Here is a 22,322-nt window from a genome sequence, read left to right on the forward strand (position 1 = left end):
CCTTTAAGAAGAGTGGCTTGATTAAGTGCTGGAAATAGTGGATGATGGGCACAGAACGGTAACAAAACTCAGAGATATTTAGAGTCACACAGGTGTATTGTGCAAACTGTACTTCATAGGGACGTTTACATACCAATATAAGAATTTACGTTCACTTTAAAAAAAATATATATTTAGCTTACTGTTCTCAGTTTAAATGCATCAGTTTGTTTTCTATTCTATTCTGTTTTATTCTGTTCTATTATATTCTATATGCTTTAGTTAGTGTAAATAGACACTCCGTTATAATATAGGCCTAAGTGCAAATAGCCGCCTTGTTGGCAAAGGCTATTTACACCAACTCCGCCCACTAACATGTGAATGGTTAGTCAACACTAAAAAAGGCACTAATTTAGCATCAGTTTCAGTGGCATAGATGGTAAGGCGCATACATTTTGACGCGATCGACCCAAGTTTGAGCCTGCCTTTTTCCGAACTTTTTTCTCCTATTGTAGTACATTTATAATGTACTATTGTAGTACATTTATAATGTACTACAATACTGAAGTGCTGATAATCGCCACTATTTGCAATAAGTAGTATAAATAGCAGAATATCTTGCTATTTTAACACAGTGTAAATGGAATCTATAGCTATTTGCACTTAGTGTAAATTGCATCTATTGACAAAAAATATGCTATTTGCACTTCAGTGTCACATGGTCCTTCTGAAATCATTATAATATGCTGACTTTATAATCAGTGTTGGAAACAGTTGTGCTGCTTCATATTCTTTTGGAGCCTGTGATCTTTTTTTCTTTGCTTCTTTGATAAAAAGTTAAACACTACAGCATTTATTCAAAACAGAAATCTTTTCTAACAATATAAGTCTTTACTATCACTTTTTATCCATTTAACACATTCTTGCTGAATAAAAGTAGCCTATTAATTTCTTTAAAAAAAAAATAAAATACTGCAACTTTTGAATAATAGTATATAGTGTAACACAAAAGTTCTGTTTTGAATAAACACCATTCCTTTTTTTTATTAATTTATCAAAGAATTTATTCATCAAAGAATCTTGAAAAAAGTACCACATGCAGATCCAAAAAAATATGAAGCAGCACAACTGTTTCCAACACTGATAATAAATCAGCATATTAGAATGATTTCTGAAGGATCACATGACACTGAAGACTGCAGTAATGATGCTGAAAATTCAGCTGCAGATCACAGAAATAAATTATAGTTTAAAGTATTTTAAAATAGAAAATTTTGATTTGAAATTGAAATAATATTTCAAATAGATACAGCTTTGATGAGCATAAGAAACTTCTTTAGAAAAAACTTTACTGATCCCAAACTTTTGAACAGCAGTGTACTGTAAAAAAAAACAATTTTCTCGAAACCTAAAATGTACATCATTTAGTTCATCAAGGGTCAAATCAAATATAAATAGCACACTAAATTTGAAATTGAAACATTTTTTTTGTGTGTTTGTGTGCGCTGTATAGGTCTGGTATTAAAAAATGTTTTTGCTCAGGTTGCCAAAATGTTCGCCCAATAGAGAAAAGTTTTGCTCAGCAAGAATAAAAATTAGAGGGAACATTGTCTGCAAGGTGTATGTAAACTTTTGACCACAACTGCATCACCTAAGAGGTGAATGATCTCAGGGCAACATCTTAGTAGAATGCTGGGAGATGTTCTTCAGATTTCCCACAAACACCAGAATTGACCACACCATCTTCACTGACACTATATATATTTTAATAAACATATGTATTACTACTTTACAGGGAATAAAACGCTCTGGTTATTGACGTAACATCGGTTCCCTGAGGAAAGGGAATGAGCGTTGCGAATGGGGTTTACTCCTGTTTACCCTGTTACTGAAGCCTGATTTGTTAACATTTGTGTCAATTTTTTTCAGTAGATTTAGTAGTAAATCTATATTCACGCCACAAGCCTTAGATCAATTCTGATTTATTGCTCAGATTCAATTTGTTTTGGTTAGCTGTTCAACATTATTTTCTTTAAATGAGCTTTAGTCACATTTTCATCTGCTGCATAATGGTAAAATTAATTATAGGGTTAACTGGCTCGATACCACAGTTTCAGCTTCAGTACAATAACAAAATCCTCGGGAATACTTTGGGACTGATATCAAATTTATACCATAGCTGACAAATAACCAGCCTCAAAAAGATAACTGAATTTAAAATATTTTTAAGAAAATTGCAATACACTCTGCAGTAAATAAACTGGCTGTATGACACTTTCATCTGAGCAGAATATTCCAATGGAAACCACTGTACTCTTACTTTTTGTCAGCGTTTTCATAAATAATCAGTGCTTCTCCTGCAGTGTAGAGAGAGCATTTCATACATTTAATACAAAATCTTCTTAAGAGATTTAAACTATTGATATAGCAAACACAAGCATAAACTGTGTTGTTCTGGCAAAAATAAAGGGAGATTTTGGTTTTAATTTTTTTAAGTTATATTTTAGTCATGTGGATGTAGTCCATTATTGTTTAATGACATTGGTGTGGCCTCTTCATTGTTAAGTAAAAAAGGCAGTCGACAAACGTTTTTCATTATCTTTTTTTGTTCAAAGTAACGGATAGGAATGGACACACACACAACTACACCAATTATATCAGTAGGACTGAAAAGGTGAAAAGGACTTAGGTCACAAAAGAACATGAAATAAAAACATACAAATAAAAAAACGAACGGATTATGGTGGGATATATAGCCAGATCCTGGAAATTAATTTTCCCCTTTCAACCCTTCAAACTGTAATTGGCCCAAAGGGCATTGGTTGCTATTTTTCTCATCATTCGTCTCTCAGAGTCTCCTGGAGTTTTACCTCCCAGCAGAGACAGAGATTTAACCTGTAAAGAGAAACAATGCAGAAAAATAATGATCTGATAAGACAAGGCTCGTATTAGCTAATGATTTCCTTTTACCTTACTGTTCCTTTCATTAGATTTGACTCTTCAACTAATAAAGTTGTCAAATTCATCTGTATTTATTTATTTTTTTGAAAAAGGTTTGTCCTATCGGGTTTGAGTGTCAATATATCTGCCCTTTTCAACAAACGCAAAAACACAGTAATATCTGACAACTTAATCCAGATAAGATGTTCTGATCATGTCTAATTCAGGGTTTACCAATGCTGTTCCTGGAGATCTAACTTCCTGCAGAGTTTAGTTCAAATCCTGGTCCAATACATTTGTTTCTGAAGATCTTAATTAACTGGATCAGGTCTGTGATTAAAACTGGAGCTGAAATCTACAAGTGAATCTCCAGGATTGGTGCAGATGAAGGTGGGAAACGTCATCACTAACAGTTTTTAACATACATAGGAGGACTGATTACTTCTTTATTAATCAACAAGTGCCACAAATGGTAACAATGTATTTGACTTTTCCCCTTACTAGGACAATATGCACTGTTAGAACTGTAATAGAAAATAATAAAGTTTGAAGTCACCGTTATGGAGGTAAGCACTTGCTTTAGTTGAGCTCTTGACCCTTGACTTAACTTCAATGTTTCTCTGGCTGCTGTAACTGTGTTTCTGAAGCACATTTGTTATAGCAAAAGTTGTGAGAAGACAAACTGATCAGATGGTGATGGTTACTTGTTGATGATTCAGTCATGATTTCACTTTATAGTAGCCCTAGAATCCTACTGGATGAAATTTTGTCCTGCTTTAAAATTTTGAATGTTTTTAAGTCATTATGCAGAAATTATTTGGATGGGGTCATGTAGACTCACACAGATATCAAGATTCAGCGTATGAACTTCAACGAAAAGCTGGTTTTGTGATTTTCAGAGTTGATCTGAATATTTTGTTGACTGTCAACATTGTTGAGGTTCATATGCTGAATCTTGATATCTGTGTGAGTCTACGGGATCCAAATAATTTCTGCATAATGGCTTAAAAATGTTCAAAATATTACAGGAAATTGAGGCTGAAAAGTAAAACTGCGACAGCTTAAGTTAATCAAAGAAATTTGTCTCTGATCGAACTGTCCAGCCTAATCCTGTTAGCCCTATTATTGCTTCAGTAAATTTGGCACATTCTGGGTGATGTTTCGACCGCTACATTTGATGAAAGTAAGCATATTGGTTTAGTGCCTCACTTTAGAGAATCCGAAGTAGATATGTATTTCACTGCATTTGAGCGTGTGGCTGCTGCACTTTGTTGGCCAAAAGAGGTTTGGTGTCTTTTACTACAATGCTAATTATTTGGGAGAGCACAGGAAAATTGCTCTGCGTTGACTTTAGAGGAAAGCCTGCAGTATGATGTGGTGAAAACAGCTGTTCTACGTGCGTATGAACTGGTTCCAGAAGCCTACCGGCAGTGTTTTCGGAACCATAAAACGGTAGCGCAGCAGACCTTTGTGGAATTCGCCTGTGAAAAAGGAATTATTTTTGATAAATCTGCTAGTAATGTGCAAGACTTGAATTCAGGGAAAGAGCTACTGCTATTAGAAGATTTTAAAAAGCATCTGTCGTAATGAATAGTCACATACCTGAATTAAAAAAAAAAAAAAGTGTGTTTGTTTTGGCCCAACCGGAGAAAATGCTGAATTTGCCTTCAGTTCAAAATTCGATTGTTTGTATTAAAGGGGTCATATGATGTGATTTCAAGTTTTCCTTTCTCTTTGGAGTATTACAATCTGTTCATGCATAGATAAGCTCTCTGAAGTTGCAAAGACTAAAGTCTCTAAAGACTCGGCCACGCCCTCCTAAAACAGCTCATTCAAACAAGCCCCCAAATGTCTATGTCACGGTGTAGGAATATTTGCAAAACACCACCCAAATGTATACGCAATAAAAGAAGGCAGAACTATTATTTTCACTGTAGTATTGTTGCTGCCACCGGCGCCAGGTCCTGGAGATGCCGTGTTTCGTTGTGAAAGCGAAAGTACTTTGGGCTTCTAAAAGAGGACACACCTACAAATCAGTGGTTAAGTTGTATTTACAACACTGCTCCAGAACAGTTCAACCCAAATATTAGAGTGTGTGCAGCGCATTACACGGAGGACTATTTCCTGATCCTGGGAGAGTAGCCTACAATGCTGGCTTGCAAGGCTGTTTCTATAAAGTGGGGCAATTCCAACTTTACAAGGACAGTCTGGCACTTCTGACTCACATTGCATTACACCAAATACACAAAATAATGTTCTTTTTAGCAGCTTCATATGACCCCTTTAAGACTATTTCAGCACAGAATAAAGAGAATGTTTTTATTGTCACAAGGCAGGACATCTCATTTCTGATTGTTTAAGGCTTAAACGTAAGCATCAGTAAGGGCAAGTAAAACCTGCTAATTTTGTGAAGACTGTGTCCGAGACTGCTTTAGATAAAGGTGAGATTGATTTAAACCATTTTTGATGAAGGGGTTAGTCTCGATAAATGGTAAACCAGAGAAACAGAAGGATATACAAATCCTGAGGGATACAGGAGCTATCCAGTTATTTGTAATCTCTGATGTACTCCCGTTGTCAGAACAGACGTCTTGTGGGTCATGTGTATGAGCTCAAGCCATTGAAATGGGCGTGGTAAAGGTACAGCTGCATCAGATACATTTGCCCTGTGACCTAGTTTCGGGTTTTGTTAAGGTGGGGGTACGTGTTGCATTTATTCTTGGAAATGATTTGGCGGGAGGTAAGGTTGCCTGTGCCTGAAGTTGTGGATAAACCTGACTGTTTTATTCCTGCTGATGACATCTATGATAATTTTCTCTATGTATTTGCTGCTAGCGTGGTTACTCGTGCTCAAAAATGCAGAATTGGAAACGACATTGTGTTATCTGACTCCTTTATGTCACCCATTTTTATGGAGTAAGACCGAAAGGGTCCTGAAGAGGTTAGGCATGATAAACATTCTGTTGGTGTTATGGCAGAGGCTGAATTGTAAGCTGAACCTATTTCTCATGAACAAATTAGACTTGCACAAAGAGAGGATGTGTCGTTAACGATTTATTTTTTTGTTGCTGATCATCCAAAGTCTGATAAAAGTAAGCCAGTTGAATATGTGATCGAGAACGGGCTGTTGCTTAGGAAATGGTGTCCTCACACGGATGTTGAGGATGAATGGGAGATTGTTTTGCCTACTGCCTACCGAAAGCAAGTGTTGTTGGCACATGATCACGAGTTATCAGGTCATTTGGGAGTGAAGAAAACTTACAACCGCATTCTCAGACACTTCTTCTGGCCTGATTTGAAGAAAGATGTTTTGCAGTATTGCCGCACGTCGTGAATGTCAGGTTATGGGTAAACCGAATCAAAAGATTCCACCAGCGCCATTGATTCCGTTTCCTGTCATTTGCGAATTGTTCGAACATGTCATTTTGGATTGCGTGGGTCCCTTGCCTAAATCAAAGGCAGGCAATACATTTTTGTTAACAAGTATGTGTTCAGCGACACGTTTTGAAACATCCTGAAAATCAGGGTGTTACCGAGCGTTTCCACCAGACTTTGAAGTCCATGTTGAAAAAGTATTGTTTGAGCTCAGGTAAGGAATGGGATGAAGGAGTGCCATTAGTGTTGTTTGCTGTTCATGAAGCGACTCAAGAATCTTTGGGGTTTAGCCCTGCAGATTTGGTATTTGGTCATACTTTAAGAGTACTGTTGAAGGTATTGAAAGATGGGATGCTGAATGACACAAAGCCATCTGAACACAATGTGCTGGATTATGTCAGCCGGTTTCGAGAACTATTGCATAAGGTATGTTCATTTGCATGAAAATCATTGTCAGTTGCTCAAGAGAACACGAAGAACATAAGAATGCTGTGGTGCATGAAATTCAACCTGGTGATGAGCTTTTAGTTCTGTTACCAGTACCTGGTTTGGTTCTGACTGCTCGTTTCTCAGGTCTGTATATGGCATCAAAGAAACAGAGCGAGACTGTGTAAAACCAAAAACTTGAGTTAATTCAGTTCAGAAATCTCTGTTTGTTTTGTTTTTTGTTTAAGGGTAAGATTATACACAAGACCCGTGTTAACAAATTTTAGTTTGATTCTTTCACAGGTGGATTGGAAGACATTGAGGCCTGTGTGTGGATACAGCGATTTCAGTCTGAAAGGTTGTAAATATCTGTTATATTATTCGTCGTGCTGTTTAAGTGAAACAGTCATTCAACGTGGGAAGTGCAAGAGGCGATCAGATAGCCCTGTGGAGCTACCGGAAGCGATCACAGGTCCTCTGACAGCGAGGGACTGTGCGAACAGCGACTGGATAGCACGCCCAGCCACCGGGAGTGTTGGGTGTTCCTCCGGCATCGAGGGACCGACGGCTGTGGGTGAGGCTGTGTGACGATCGAGATCACGGATGGAATACAGCTACTTCTTATTGGGGTTTGTTTAGCTCACTGAGGAGCGAAGAGGCCAGTTTGCATTTTAAAGGCCACTACGCACCCAAGCAACGAATCAGGCCTGCATCGGAGTTGGGTTTGGGTGTGTTTATAGTGTGAGTGGGCCAACTGTTTATATGCTGTTTATTGGAATAGTATATTAAGTTTACAGTTACAGTTCATAAAATGGTAAAACGTATTACTCGGATATAAGTGCACTAAGTAGTGATGGGAAGTAAGTGGATGTAACATTTAACTGGAAATTCAGATATTGTGATATAGGGAGTGTACACCTAGTGCCTCCTAACTGAGAAACATAACGGTGGTAAATCTTGGAAATTTGGGGTATTTCCCTACGTGATTCTCTGAGTATTGTAATCGGTGTATCCCTGTGTGGTGAGTGGGGCGGGGCCGAGAGCCGTGGGAATGGAGCGAGGCCGGTGGAGTTAATGATAATGAGCGACACCTGCGACACTCACCGGTCTCGAGTCCCACGGAGGAGCTCCGGAAAGGATAAAAGGAGGAGTGACGACAGTGGAAGACGAGAGAGGACCAGGCCTGGGTCTTCCACATCTCTCTAAACGTGGTATCAGAGTTGGTGGCTAAAACATATAGCCGAGAGACACCAATTAAAAAGAGCCCGGTGCGCCGCCTTGTAGAACTTAGGTCAGGACTTACCTAGGAGGGCAGGGGCGCTACACACACCTGATCGCAAACAACAGTTTTGAAGTTATTGAAAAACATCGGAGGAAATTTCAAAAGAAAAAGAATGGTCTGTTGTTGTTTCTACTGAGGTTTTAGCTGCCGCTGTTGCTGCTGTGCCTGACTCTACTGCAGGGAATAATAAGATGTTGCTGCCATCCCTGGGTGAGTGTGATACTGATGATGGTGTTTGTACTGATTTATCAACGTGTGGAAGACTGTCGAATTCGGAAATTTGAAATGTTTGCCTTTGTCTGAATCACAGAAACAGATTGTTATAAGACTATATTATTCAAGAATTTCCCATGTTATTCAGTGATGTGCTGACTCAAATGTATGTATTACAACAAGATATCCAAGTGACATGTAAATCTGCTATTAAGCAATAACCGAGTGAATAGTATTAAACACTCTGTGATGAAGGATGAGGTTGATTATTTGTTGAAGAATAACCTAGCTGAACCTAGTTATAGTCAATGGAGTTCTCCTTGTTTGCAACTTTCCAGCACCTTGTAAATATTTATTGCCAGGAGTACACAATTGTAATGCGTACCTGGATGACCTGGTGATCTATTCTTCTACTTGGTCTGTGAGCATTTCTGCCGAAACTTCTCTGTAGTATACTGTAGTATATACTCAGCTTTACTGTAGTATATACTAGCTTGTCAAGTCCAGAGAATGCTTTTATTTGGACTGATGTATTTCGAATGTGTAACTAGTGACTAGTTTGCCTATTCTCGCTGCCCCTGATTTCACACATTTGTTTTGTGTTCTTCTTGTTCTCATTCAAGAAGGCGATGTTGGTTTTGAGCACCCAGTTTGTTATTTGCTATGGTTGATTAATTTTTTGCATGTTTTTTGCACAAATAAATAGAATTAAAATCACCTACATGGCTGCAAATAAAAGATTTTCAGCAATTGATGTGTTCATTTCTGGGACAAAGTTGACCAGGCCAAACGGGTGCGTTCGCTGGTTGATTTCAATGGTAGGTAAAACTTCACAGGGAAAAGTCAATATTATAATACACAGAGATAGAATATGCACATTTGAATACATACAGTACATTTATTTGTGTAACAGTGTGTTACAAGTAAACAGAAAATTCACATTTGCTTGACTATTTTACACATTTCTTTCATGAATGGATAAAACTGATTTATATATAACTTGTCTGAGAATCAGAAAGCAATGCTCTTGTAGTTATTGTACAAACTGAAGACTATACTTTTTCGCACATGCCAAAACCACCAGCAGTTTGCTTAAACTAATAAGCAATTCAAATCTGGAGCGAACAAGAAACTCCAAGAGCTGAACATATTTCATAGTTTTATAGTTTTGAGAACAAAAGTTCGCATCCTGAGAACTGGGCCAAAGGGATTGGGAAATTTCAAAATGTCTGTTTAGTTTTTGTTTTTAAATATCAAAAACCAATAAGAATACTGTTAAAATACCAGATGGATCAGCAGATCAGTAATACCTGAGCAGTAATACCTTTACAAGCCTAACAATATCCATCCCTACAGCGAACAAGTTTTTCATGCTTTAAAAAAAAAAAAAAGTCAACCCTTAGACTCACATCTGTCCTGTTTCCTTTCACAAATAGGACAGATGTCAGTCTTTGAATGTTTAGTTTTTTATGAATTATCTAGTAAGGCATCTCTTCAGTGTGAATTCTCATGTGATGATTAAATCCTGATTTACAGGTTAAACTCAGCATGACTTAACATGTGCTTCTTCAGGATACTTTTACATACAAAACTCTTTCCACACTGAGAGCAGGTAAAAGGCTTTATTCCAGCATGAATTACCATGTGCTTCTTGAGGTTTGATTTACGCGTGAAAGTGCTTCCACACTGGGAGCAGCTGAAAGGCTTTTCTGAAGAGTGAGTTACTAAATGATCCTTAAGGTGTCCTTTCTGTGCAAAACTCCTTCCGCACTGACAGCAGGTAAAAGGCTTTATTCCAGTATGAATTACCATGTGAGTCTCAAGGTCTCTTTTACGTGTGAAAGACTTTGCACACTGAGAGCAGACAAAAGGCTTTTCTGCAGAGTGAGTTACTAAATGATCCTTAAGTTGCCTTTTCTGTGTAAAACTCTTTCCACACTGAGAGCAGGTAAAAGGCTTTATTCCAGCATGAATTAACATGTGAGTCTCAAGGTCTCTTTTACGTGTGAAAGACTTTCCACACTGAGAGCAGGAGAAGGGCTTTTCTGCAGAGTGAGTTACTAAATGATCCTTAAGGTGTCCTTTCTGTGCAAAACTCCTTCCGCACTGACAGCAGGTAAAAGGCTTTATTCCAGTATGAATTACCATGTGCTTCTTGAGGTTTGATTTACGCGTGAAAGTGCTTCCACACTGGGAGCAGCTGAAAGGCTTTTCTGAAGAGTGAGTTACTAAATGATCCTTAAGTTGCCTTTTCTGTGTAAAACTCTGTCCACACTGAGAGCAGGTAAAAGGCTTTATTTCAGTATGAATTAACATGTGTTTCTTGAGGTTTGAGTTACGTGTGAACGACTTCCTGCATTGAAGGCAGCTGAAAGGCTTTTCTGAAGTGTGGATTATCAAATGATCCTTAAGTTGCCTTTTCTGTGTAAAATGCTTTCCACATTGAGAGCAGGTGAAAGGCTTTATTCCAGCATGAATTAACATGTGAGTCTTAAGGTATCCCTTGCGTGTGAAAGACTTTCCACACTGAGAGCAGGAGAAGGGCTTTTCTGCAGAGTGAGTTACTAAATGATCCTTAAGGTGTCCTTTCTGTGCAAAACTCTTTCCACACTGAGAGCAGGTAAAAGACTTTATTCCAGTATGAATTACCATGTGCTTCTTGAGGTTTGATTTACGTGTGAAAGTGCTTCCACACTGAGAGCAGCTGAAGGGCTTTTCTGAAGAGTGAGTTGCCAGATGATCCTTAAGTTGCCTTTTCTGTGTAAAACTCTTTCCACACTGAGAGCAGGTAAAAGGCTTTATTCCAGCATGAATTAACATGTGATTCTTAAGGTTTTGATTAGACGTGAAAGTGTTACCGCACTGACAACAGCTGAAAGGCTTTTCCCCAGTATGAATTACCATGTGCTTCTTGAGGTTTATTTTACGCGTGAAAGTGCTTCCACACTGAGAGCAGCTGAAAGGACTTTGGACTTCTGTCATTTGAATGCTGCAACTCGCTGATTTTTCTCCATTGATATCATGATCTTTCTGACACTGATGTTTCTCATCCAGCACATTCAGATCTTGTCTTTCTTCTTTCACTTTCACTGGGCCTAAAATGAATGAATGAGAATCAACAGGGACATTTGGAAAATAATAGAAAGCGTTTGTGTACAGATGAAAATGTTGTCAAAACTGTCCCTGTTCACACAGATCCATGAAAACAACTAAAACGCTGCATTATGTTGCCAGGCCAGTAATTGGTGATGTCTCTTTGTAAAGAAACACTACACATCTATAGGCTGAACATGTAATACACATGCACATGACTTAAAGGGGTCATGACCTGCATTTATTATTATTATTATTTTATAATCTTTCCTGCACCGATACAGTTTTTACATAGAAATAAAAGATGATTTTAGCCTCTGATATGGATGCTCTGTTTGAAGGGGCATGTCTGCTGTGAGACTTCAGTGAAGTTCAAATGCCAGCTGCTGTGACTGGCTAACATCTTTACATAGGAAGTATTACAGATGTGGCCATTAAAAATATGCATCAAAGGGAAAGGGAACCCATGACCTGCCGGGGCAAGACGCGGCCCGTAAAGTTCTCTGGCACATCGAGTACATTACCCGTAGGGGGCTGTCATGTTTTATTATCAGTTATAGCATGTATTGAAGCCAATAATATACAACAGGTGTGTTAACCTCTCTCAGGCGCGTATCGACAGCAACCGACAGAGCTCAAATGTGTGAGGACCACATTTATAAGCATACTGTTTATGTACTCTATATGAACTCTATATGAAGCAGACACTTTGGAGCAACAAATTAAATTATAACTCGCACATTCTCAAAAAAACAAACAAACAAATTTTGGTCACAGTCTAGAGCCCTGAGAGATGAGATTAATAAACAATGTTTTCTCTCAAAACTCACTCTACTGTTACCTAATGCAGATACTGTATATAACAAACTGATGTTTAAGTGTATTATGAGACAGAATGCAGAAGTTTACCGCCACAATAATGTGGGAATTATGATCACGCAATATTGACTGATTGGTAGAGAATCATCTTTCTGCGAGTCATTAAGAAATTATGGTTCTATTCTATTTAAAGAAATATGAGGTAAACGTGAATACATAATGCGTGTATATTTGGAGTAAACGTTTATATGTTGAGCACTGATCATAAATAAATGGAAGCAAATGCAATTGAATATGTACAAGTTTGTGTCTCCTTTTTCTATTTAAAATATCATTAACTCCCAATTGACTTCCAGGCAGAAATAAGAACTAGTGTCATTGTAACCAAGTATTAGCCATAAATATATTGTCATAATATATTATCATAAACGGTGCTCAAATATAGAAGTTTTCTACTTTCAAGGTCAAATCAGAATATTTATTGTAAAAGTGTTTCTGTAACAGCTGCCAAACATAATCTATATAGCTCCACTGTGTATAACTAACATGATGTGAGAATAAATCAGAGGCATATTTCAGAAAGGAGGTTAAGTGAAAACTCTTGAGTAGGTTATCACTGAAATAAGGTCAACTCTGGGTTTTCCGTTTCAGAATGAGAGGCAGAATGGACTAAATTTATATCACTATATATTTCTTAATTTCGGTCGATACGATGTACACTATTTAAAAAAGCCTCATAAAAACTACCAAGAACACCCACAACAGATGTCTATACTTAAAAATGTATGAAAAATGAATTTGCCAAGTCTATGAAACGTCCTCCTATAAAACTATATCATATTTTAGAAAAAAAATAGTATACGCACAATATCAAATTTGCATTTGTCTCGTCTGACCCATACCCGATCTGGCAGAAAATGCCAGCATCAGAGCCGATACCGATACTGAGTATCAGATAGTGCATCCCTAGTCTGGCGTGGACAGCCAAATTACTAGCCGCTGGAATCTTGTTGCGTCTGGTTAAGACACAGTGTAAGAGTGGAGGCATCTTATCGTGTTGCAAAGCTCAGCGAAAAAGCCTGGAAAACCTCTCACAATTGGTGAAAATGTGATTTTTACCTGCCCTACACAAGGTGTATTTAAAGTCTGCGTGAACCAGAAGTTGCTGCAGACTTTATTTCAGAGTAGTAATGTATTTCCAGCAGAAACTGAATATTGAATAGAGGGCAGGGGTTTTATTTTAGCGCTCCTCCTCTCTGTCTCTCACTCATAGCAACCTAACGGTCGGAGGGGTGTGTTTAAGGATGTTCTGCCCAAGCCGTCAAACTGACGTCATCAGAGACAGAACGCCATTCCAGAGCAGAAGGAAATGTTCAGATTTTGATTAAAGGTTACCAAGACAACCCCTTTTTTTAGCAGATTAATTTGCACGGATTAGCTGTTCACATCAAGACTAGCAATGTGCGCTAGAAAAGTAAATAAAAGTCCATTTTGATTTCATGTGGAATTTAAATGTACGGGGCAGCAGAAACACGTGTTTGGTTGTGTGGGCCATGAGTCAAAAGATGTTGGGAACCACTGTTCTACAGTGAAACCCAGTGAAAGCTGACACGGACGGAGTCATGGTCATCCTGAAGAAGAATTTATTCAAAATTTCATGTCAACTCTTAATGAATTTTAATAATACCTGTAGAAACAGAAGGAAATAATCAATCTTAATGTATTTTAACAGACTTTATTTTTCTCCTAAACTCCAGAGTGAAATATATTTGATCGCAGTATATCTGTATCTTTTAATTGATTTTTCTTGTTTTTGGGCATATTCAATTAATAACCACTGAAATATATGTCTTCATCAGATTTTTGGCCAGGGAGCGCTCTTTCATCACTTTCTATATATTATCACAATTGAAATAACAGATTATATTATGTTATTGGGAGAAACAATGTTAAGTTTGGTCACTGGCTTGATTTACTGTCACACACACACACACACACACACACACAAATGAAACTATTTTGATAAAAATCTAATCTGACTGAACTTGTACATTAACACAAGAGAAGTCACTGATCACAGATCAGGCATTAGAATAAACAAGGTTAATTCCATGTTGGGACAATGCGGTCAAGTATATCTTACAGAACAAGCAAACAATGCTCTCCTGAGACATTCACATGGCTGAAAAAAATAACCACAGTCCTATGGCCACTTTACTTCAATTTTGGCTCCTATTAATGTAAAAAATGAGTCTCACACGCTTAGACTTCAACACAGTTTAACGATTGCGAAAAGTGAAAATAAAGTCTAATAATGAAATCTTCTCGGTTTCCATAAGAACTCTGAAACATGGATTTAAAACTTTTTAAAGTTAAAGTCTTATGTTTACATTAAGGGACTGCAGACACCCTGCGTAGCTTAATGTACCACAAACTCAATAAAGATGAATGAAGAATAAACATCAACCTCCTTGCTCCTCCTGTTTTATTCTCCGGGGTTCTGGTTCACTGATGTCCTCCTCCTCACTCTCTTCTTTAACAAACACCATCTTCACAGATGATACTCCTGCAGATATTCCTGCTCGCTTCAAAACCACGACTGTGAGGATGAGAATATTACAGCTATTTACTGACCTGATCCAAAAACTGTATTTGTCTATTTACAGAAACAACATTTCTACCAGTTTGTATGAAGGCAGCATCAGGACAAAACAACAGAGAGCCTGGTGAACCTAAACTTCTTCCTCTGAGGTTTAATGGTGTTTGTAATGCAAATGTGTGTGTTTTAGTGCCACCCGCTGGACTGGAGACTGAAGCGGTGAGAAGGAGACGGGGGTAGCTGCAGCCTGGAGCAATGGGCGTGCTGAAATGAGGCGTTCCGAAAGGTGAATCATTACAACAAAATACCCCTAACCCTACCCCCACACCCTGACAGACAGCTTTGTCGACCAATCATTAAGACCTTTCTCCACGCCCCTACCTTTTGGTACACACCCTAACCTTTCGCCACGCCCATTGCTCAAGCCTGCAGTTATCCCTACTTGGTGAGAAGAGGGAAATAATATTTAGGAGGGAAAATGACTTGGTGCTCCTGCAAACAAGCCTGCACTGGCCCTTTACGGGCTGCCAGCGCAGGGCCCCTGAGAATTTGGTCATTGGCAAAACATTGTCCCCTTAGCACTGGTCCTGCACAGGCAGCCCTCACCTAGCCTCCAGGAAGCCTAATGAAAATAATAAAGTTTGAAGTCACCGTTATGGAGGTAAGCACTTGCTTTAGTTGGGCTCTTGACCCTTGACTTCTTCACGTTAATGTTTCTCTGGCTGCTGTAACTGTGTGATTCTGAAGCACATCTGTTAAAACAAAAGTTGTGAGAAGACAAACTGATCAGATGATGATGGTTACATATTGATGATTCATGTAGTGTACTGGAATACTGGAAATTAAATGCTTTTACTTTAATTTTAGACCTTATGGAAGAGAATAAGGAGAGTGGAGAAACCTCATGTCAGGACAAGAATATTTATTTTTTAATTTGAGTAAGCCAGCATTGTAGGTTACTCTTCCAGGTTCAGGAAACAGTCCTCTGTTAAATGCGCTGCACACACTCTAATATTTGGGTTGAACTGTCCTGGAACTGTCCTGAACAACTTAAATTATGTATTTATTTATTTATCTGAAATAAAGACTCAAAACAGTGTCCCATACAAAGAACCTCAACTTAACATTCCTTTCACATGTGATCAATGTGGGAAGAGTTTCCAGCAAAAAAGAAACTTACATTTAAATGCAGTAAGTATTTGGTCATTAATATTATTTTTGTAAAAAATTAAAACAGCCCTGTTTTGGTTAAACTATTGCATCCATGTTCCTTGTTCATAGCCATGATATTCCAGATATACAGTTATTATCGCTGTCAATCACAAATTTGCTAGTGACATGAGATTTAGCAGATTTACTATATGATCTACTTTACGATCTGTTGAAAAAAGGTTTAATAAAAACTGAACCATCTGTGTTTCATGTTGCAATGCATCTGTACTTATTTAACTGGTTCTTTGCAATATTAGCATAGTCTTTGTTTCATGTAGATTATATTGGCTAGAATAAAACCACTATCCAAAACAAAACAAAAAACTAAGCAATAATTGAAAAGTTTAATATTTCTCACTACGTGAACGTGACTGAAATCACATATGAAACGTGTCACAATAATGTGTTGAGCAATAAAAGGACTGGCCCATATAAATCAGGATAAAACAACAGCACGTGTCACACTCGAGTGTCAATGGTCCAGTCGTCCATAGGTGGCGCTACAGGACTCATATGTGTCCGATCCGACCTAAAACACCTGAGAAGAAGACCACCAGTGTCCTCAGTCAGTGCTGGGTCTCCTGAGGTAAGACAGTCAGTGCACGCTGCTTCATGTAACTGTACAATAATAAAAACAGTTTGTTAAAGCAGCATTTTACTGACTCATTCTGTATCGTTTTCATTTGCTTTAGTGCTATTTGTGCATCTTTTCTGGCGTCTGCTGACTGAAATAAACATTCAGCCTAGCAGACAACAACAATGTGAGGAACTAATGCTAAATACATTGAAGAGCTGTGTTTTTATGTTCGTGTATTTACTCGTTTAGATTATTTGGAGCAATAATGGTTTTGAATGTCACTTTATCAAAAGTCAGAGTACGATCTGTGAGGGGAATTAATGGGAGTCTAACTTGATTAGTTTCAAACAAATTCAGTCTGTTTTTTGCCTGTGGGTTAATGCATTTTTAGCATGATCTATTTTGACATGAAGATGCTTGCTTGATTGTAACGCTCAATTTGATGATGAAAGCATTGAATTGATAATTGATTTATTTTCACAGCTATTCACAGACAGTTCAGCGTTTTCAAAGCGGTTTGCCAGTAAATGCTGGCATGTTCCCATTAGCCTAAAAGTGAAGAAGATTGAAAAATTGAAAATATGAATGATCCAGAGCCCTGCGGAATAAAACAGGAAGATATTGAACAACAAATAGGTCAGTGTTTGTTCCTAACTCTTAAATAAGGTTATAATACTTAGCTGCAAAGAAAATGGTTAAAAATGACCAAAAATCAATTATCCAGCAAGTACATAAACAATCAGTGTTCAAAACCGTCTCCTTACACTGCAAAAAATGCTTTCCGTACTTAGATTTTTGTCTTGTTTCCAGCCAAAATATCTAAACATTCTTAAATCAAGAAGGATTTTCTAGACAAGTTAAAAGAATTGTCTTGTTTTCAGAAAAAAATTGTCAAAATTAAGTGAGTTTTTGCTTGAAACAAGCACAATAATCTGCCAATGGGATAAGAAAAATAATCTTATGTCAAACAGAAAACAACCCCATTCTTACCCCCTTGTTTCAAGCAAAAACTCACTTAATTTTGACTAAGACAATTATTTTGACTTGTCTAGAAAATCCTTCTTGATTTAAGAATGTTTAGATATTTGGGCTGGAATCAAGACAAAAAATCTAAGTATGAAAAGCATTTTTTGCTTGTACCTGTGTCGTAGTGGACCTGTGCCTGATTCACAGTAAGGCTGTACACTGCAAAAATAAATAAATAAATAAAAATGAATTTTTGTCTTGTTTTCTAGTATAATTATCTAATAAATCTTGAATCAGGATGCATTTACTTGACAAGTAATATGACTTAAGACACAATGTCTTGTTTCCTGAAAACAATTATCCAAATTGTGTTAGTTTTTGCTTAAAACAAGCAAAATGTATCTGCCAATGGGGTAAACATTTTTAATCTTGTTTAGTCTTTAAATTAAGATTATATTTCTTGCCCAATTGCCAGATATTTCTTCTTGTTTTATGCATAAACTAACAAAATGTAGATTTTTTTTTTCTTTCTGGAAACAAGACATTATGTCTTAAGTCATTTTACTTGTCAAATAAATGTATCCTGATTCAAGATTTTTTAGCTATACTAGAAAACAAGACAAAAATACTTGGATATATATTTTTTTAAAGTTCTAGGTCAATGATTGATTGATTGATTGATTTTTATTCATTAAACAACAACAACAAAACTGCAGCTTTAAAGCAAATAACATCCAGGTAACTTTTCATGAATTGGAGCCAAAATGGAGCCTAGAACTCAATTTTCTTACCAAAAATTATCTGAACCATTTTATATTTATTTATATTGCTAAAATTTTTAACATGTTACATCCCTGACATAAAATGTAATTAATGACATATAGTTCTCATTACAAAAATGATCTATTTGTGCAATCTGTAGTTTAAAAATAATTGAATAATTCAAACGAACACATCAGAATGTTTATATCTCTACTATTATGTCAGGATTCACGTCGTTTTCCTTTCACATTTCTCCCTTTGATTTTTCATTTAATTTCATTAATTTATTTTAGTAATGCTTTAGTGATTTGCTCAAAATCTAATTTTTGAAACATTTGAAACTTTTTTTTTTTTTTTTTTACTTTCATTTTAGACCTGATAGAAGAGAACAGCGAGATTGAAGAACTCATTGAAGCAGGGGAGAAACATCAGGTCAAAACTGAAGAGATATCCTGGAGCTCCTCGTTGATAAACGACAATAAACATTTCACTTGCTCTCACTGTGGAAAGAGTTTCTCAAGCAAGCAAAATCTTGACCTTGACAGAATATTTCATCGTGGAGGGAATCCATATGCATGTGATGAGTGCGAGAAGATTTTCACAATAAAAGGAAACCTTATTGAACACATGATAATTCACACAGCAGAGAAGCCACACACATGTGATCGATGTGGGAAGAGTTTCCCATTCAAAGGAAACCTTGACAAACACATGAGGATCCACACTGGAGAAAAGCCACACAGATGTGATCAGTGCGGGAAGAGCTTTGCTCAAAAAGGAAATCTTAAAGTACACATGAAAATCCACACTGGAGAAAAGCCATACAGATGTGATCAGTGCGGGAAGAGCTTCGCACATAAAGGAAACCTTAGCATACACCAGAAAATCCACACTGGAGAGAAACCATTTGCATGTGATCAGTGTGGGAAGTGTTTCATACAAAAAGTGCCTTTTAATGATCACATGAGGATCCACACTGGAGAGAAGCCACACACATGTGATCAATGTGGGAAGATTTTCGCACAAAAAAGAAACCTTAAAGTACACATGAAAGTCCACACTGGGGAGAGGCTGTTCACATGTGATCAGTGCGGGAAGAGTTTCTCACATAAAGGAAACCTTAAAGAACACATGAAAATCCACTCTGGAGAGAAGCCATATGCATGTGATCAGTGCGGGAAGAGTTTCATACATAAAACAAGCCTCAACGAACACATGACAATCCACACCGGAGAGAAACCGCACAAGTGTACTCAATGTGGGAAGAGTTATATACAAAAAGGAGGCCTGAAAGAACACATGAAAGTCCACACTGGAGAAAAGCCACACACATGTGATCAATGTGGCAAGAGTTTCAGAAAATCGTGCGTTTTTAAAGTACATCTTCTTAGTCATGCTAGAGAAAGGCTATATAGCTGTGATCAATGCGATAAAAAGTTTTTTAGGGCAGATTTCCTGAAGGATCACCTGAAAGTTCATACAAAGGAGAAGCCTTATGTGTGCTCTTTGTGTGGAAAGAGTTTTAGTCAGATGGGTAGTTTAAAACTACACCAGAAAAGACACAGCGGTGTGAAGGATCATGTTTGCTCTGAGTGTGGGAAGGCTTTTTTCACAGATGGTGCTCTGAAAGTGCACAGGACAGTTCACTCGAGAGAAACACCGTACATGTGTTCACACTGTGACAAGAGCTTCAAACGCTCAGATTATCTGAGAATACATGAGAGGATCCACACTGGAGAGAAGCCGTATCACTGCCACTCGTGTGGGAAGAGTTTCACTCATTTTTCTACTCTAACCAGTCATAAAAAAAAACACATGTCTGAAATTAGAGTAATTACAGAGTAGTAGTTATATTGATAATTGATTAATCAAACATTATTAGAACAAGTAATGAACAGACTGTTGATTATTTCAGATGAATGTTTTTTTTTTTTATCGTTTTATTGTTCTACTCATTTTATTATCATTATTCATAACAGTTTTTCCCCCAGGCCATATCCCACCTGAACAACAGTAATGCACATCTGTAAATAACTCATCAAACCTTCTCCTGTAAATAGCACATATGCACATTCACAGTTCTGTCAATGGACATTTTTCCTTTTTCTGTAGAATTGTATTACTATCGTCTATTTTCTCTAATATTAGTGTTTTATTACCTTAAGTTGATGCATGTCTGCACTGTGTTTGTACTTCTGTACTGGAAGCTCCTAACACCAAGACAAATTGCTTGTGTGTGTAAACACACTTGGCAATAAAGCTCTTTCTGATTCTGATTCACTGGTCTTTCTCTGTTTTTAAATGTATATCAGTTAGGGTGGGTTGCACCAACAAGGATTAAATTAAGCAAAGTTTAGAGCAAATCAAGGATTTGTTGGTCTGGGTTTTATTTTAAATCGAGTTGTGTTGCACCACTTAAATTTAAATTTAAGCAGTCAAATCGGGGATTATAATTCTAACCTTCGATTAAAATCTCCAGCTACGATTAATATTCCTTATCCTAGACTCTGTCTCTGACATAAGTTGATTTTATCGATAAAGGAAATAAACCTTCACTGTAAACCCGGATAAGTAGAATCTACTTAAAAAAGCAAGGTAAAAAAAAATTAAGTAATGAAGCATTAGTTGAATAAGTGAAGTGAACTACGTTCAATGTACTTAAGCCCCTAATGGAATGGAATAGAACATTTAAGTTGAATGTACTTATAACCGAGTTACAGTAACTGAAGTTTAAACAATCATTCCCCACCCATTTATTTAACTCAGCTTGTTAAGTAAGCATTACTCCATAACCAATTCAACTAAATTGTATATTCTAACTGACCCAACTTAACTTTTTGTTCCTGAAACTCAAAATCTCTTTCAATCAATAGAGCCATGTAAAATACATACATACAACTGCTACATTACACTGATCCAATTTTATTTTTATTGAACATGTCTTATTTTTTTTAGCAAGAAAAGAAACAAAGCCATGGCCTAATAGGCTTCTAGTGTGTAGTTTCCTCAGTGATGGCATGAAAAGAAAAAAAAAGCTCTTCCTCTTTACTGCCAAATTGCCAATCATTACAATATTGTACTGCACCTCTTCAAATTTGGTTGACAAACTGCAAAACTCAGCCCTGCTGAACACTGTTATCTTAACATTTATACTTAAACGCTTAACATTTACTCTTTTACATTTGGTTGACAAACCGGCAAGATAAAACTCAGCCCTGCTGAACACTGGCATCTTAATGATAATCGTAATGATATGACGCAGCGCCTGAAAATAGTCCCCAGCTCGGTAGACTATAGGGTTGACTATTTTCAGGCGCTGCGTCATATCATTACGCCTGCTGGACCCATGGTACGGCAGCAAAGTTTCTTGATTATTACGCAGGAATGAGAGTACAGTTCCTAGCCATATCAGCCTAGAAAATCGCAACTTTTCATTTTCCGTCGGTCTTAATACACGATGTAACTACAGAAGAGTCAAGTTTTAAATAGGAAAAATATCGAAACTCTTTGGTCATTTTGAGAGAGATGCTAATGGTCTTGTCCGATTCAATGATCTATGCTAAGCTATGCTAAAAGTGGTACCGCCAGACCTGGAGTTCGGCTGAATGGATTCGAAAAGAGTAAAACTCAACAGTTTAACTCTGGGGGAGTTGTAAAATGAGCCTATTTCCAATAAAAGTGGAGTATCCCTTTAACATTTACTCTTTTACATTTGGTTGACAAACTGGCAAGATAAAACTCAGCCCTGCAAAACACTGGCAGCTTAACATTTACAAATAACAAATGTGTCCATGGAAAAAGTGTGTGAGAATGAAAGAAGAGAGAACGGGAGAAAAAAATAAAAAATAACAGAGAGCAGATAACTGTATGGAGAGCCCATACTCTCCCCTCCACCTCTACCCCCCCCCCCCCCCCCTCTACCCCACTCCTACACCTTGGCAATTGGGAACTCGATCATTAACAAAAAATATTTCTCTGGATAAAATAAAAAAGCATGTGTGAGACAGAATAAGGGTGAAAAATAAAACAGTAGATACCCATCTAGAGGCCATAGTTTCCCCTCCTCCTCCCTCTATCTC

At 37.3% G+C, this 22,322-nt stretch overlaps 2 protein-coding genes across 2 annotated transcripts; one reads left to right on the forward strand and one right to left on the reverse strand.

The window, feature by feature from the left end:
- Positions 1 to 9,096: 9,096 nt before the first annotated feature.
- Positions 9,097 to 14,869, reverse strand: LOC306874538 (uncharacterized protein). The gene is made up of 3 exons (XM_079424665.1): positions 14,809 to 14,869; positions 14,595 to 14,726; positions 9,097 to 11,310 (listed from the first exon to the last, which is right to left on the reverse strand). Exons 2-3 carry the CDS (start codon positions 14,674 to 14,676, stop codon positions 9,746 to 9,748), a joined length of 1,647 nt encoding a protein of 548 aa, XP_079280791.1. The 5' UTR covers positions 14,677 to 14,726; positions 14,809 to 14,869; the 3' UTR covers positions 9,097 to 9,745.
- Positions 14,870 to 16,478: 1,609 nt separating this feature from the next.
- On the forward strand, positions 16,479 to 20,518 carry LOC306874808 (uncharacterized protein). The gene is made up of 3 exons (XM_079425072.1): positions 16,479 to 16,524; positions 16,999 to 17,151; positions 18,617 to 20,518. The coding sequence occupies exons 2-3, from the start codon at positions 17,097 to 17,099 to the stop codon at positions 20,086 to 20,088; spliced, it is 1,527 nt and encodes a 508-aa protein (XP_079281198.1). The 5' UTR covers positions 16,479 to 16,524; positions 16,999 to 17,096; the 3' UTR covers positions 20,089 to 20,518.
- The last annotated feature ends 1,804 nt before the right edge of the window (positions 20,519 to 22,322 follow it).

This window comes from Barbus barbus, assembly GCF_936440315.1.
Source record: "Barbus barbus genome assembly, chromosome: 9".
NCBI lineage: Eukaryota > Metazoa > Chordata > Actinopteri > Cypriniformes > Cyprinidae > Barbus > Barbus barbus.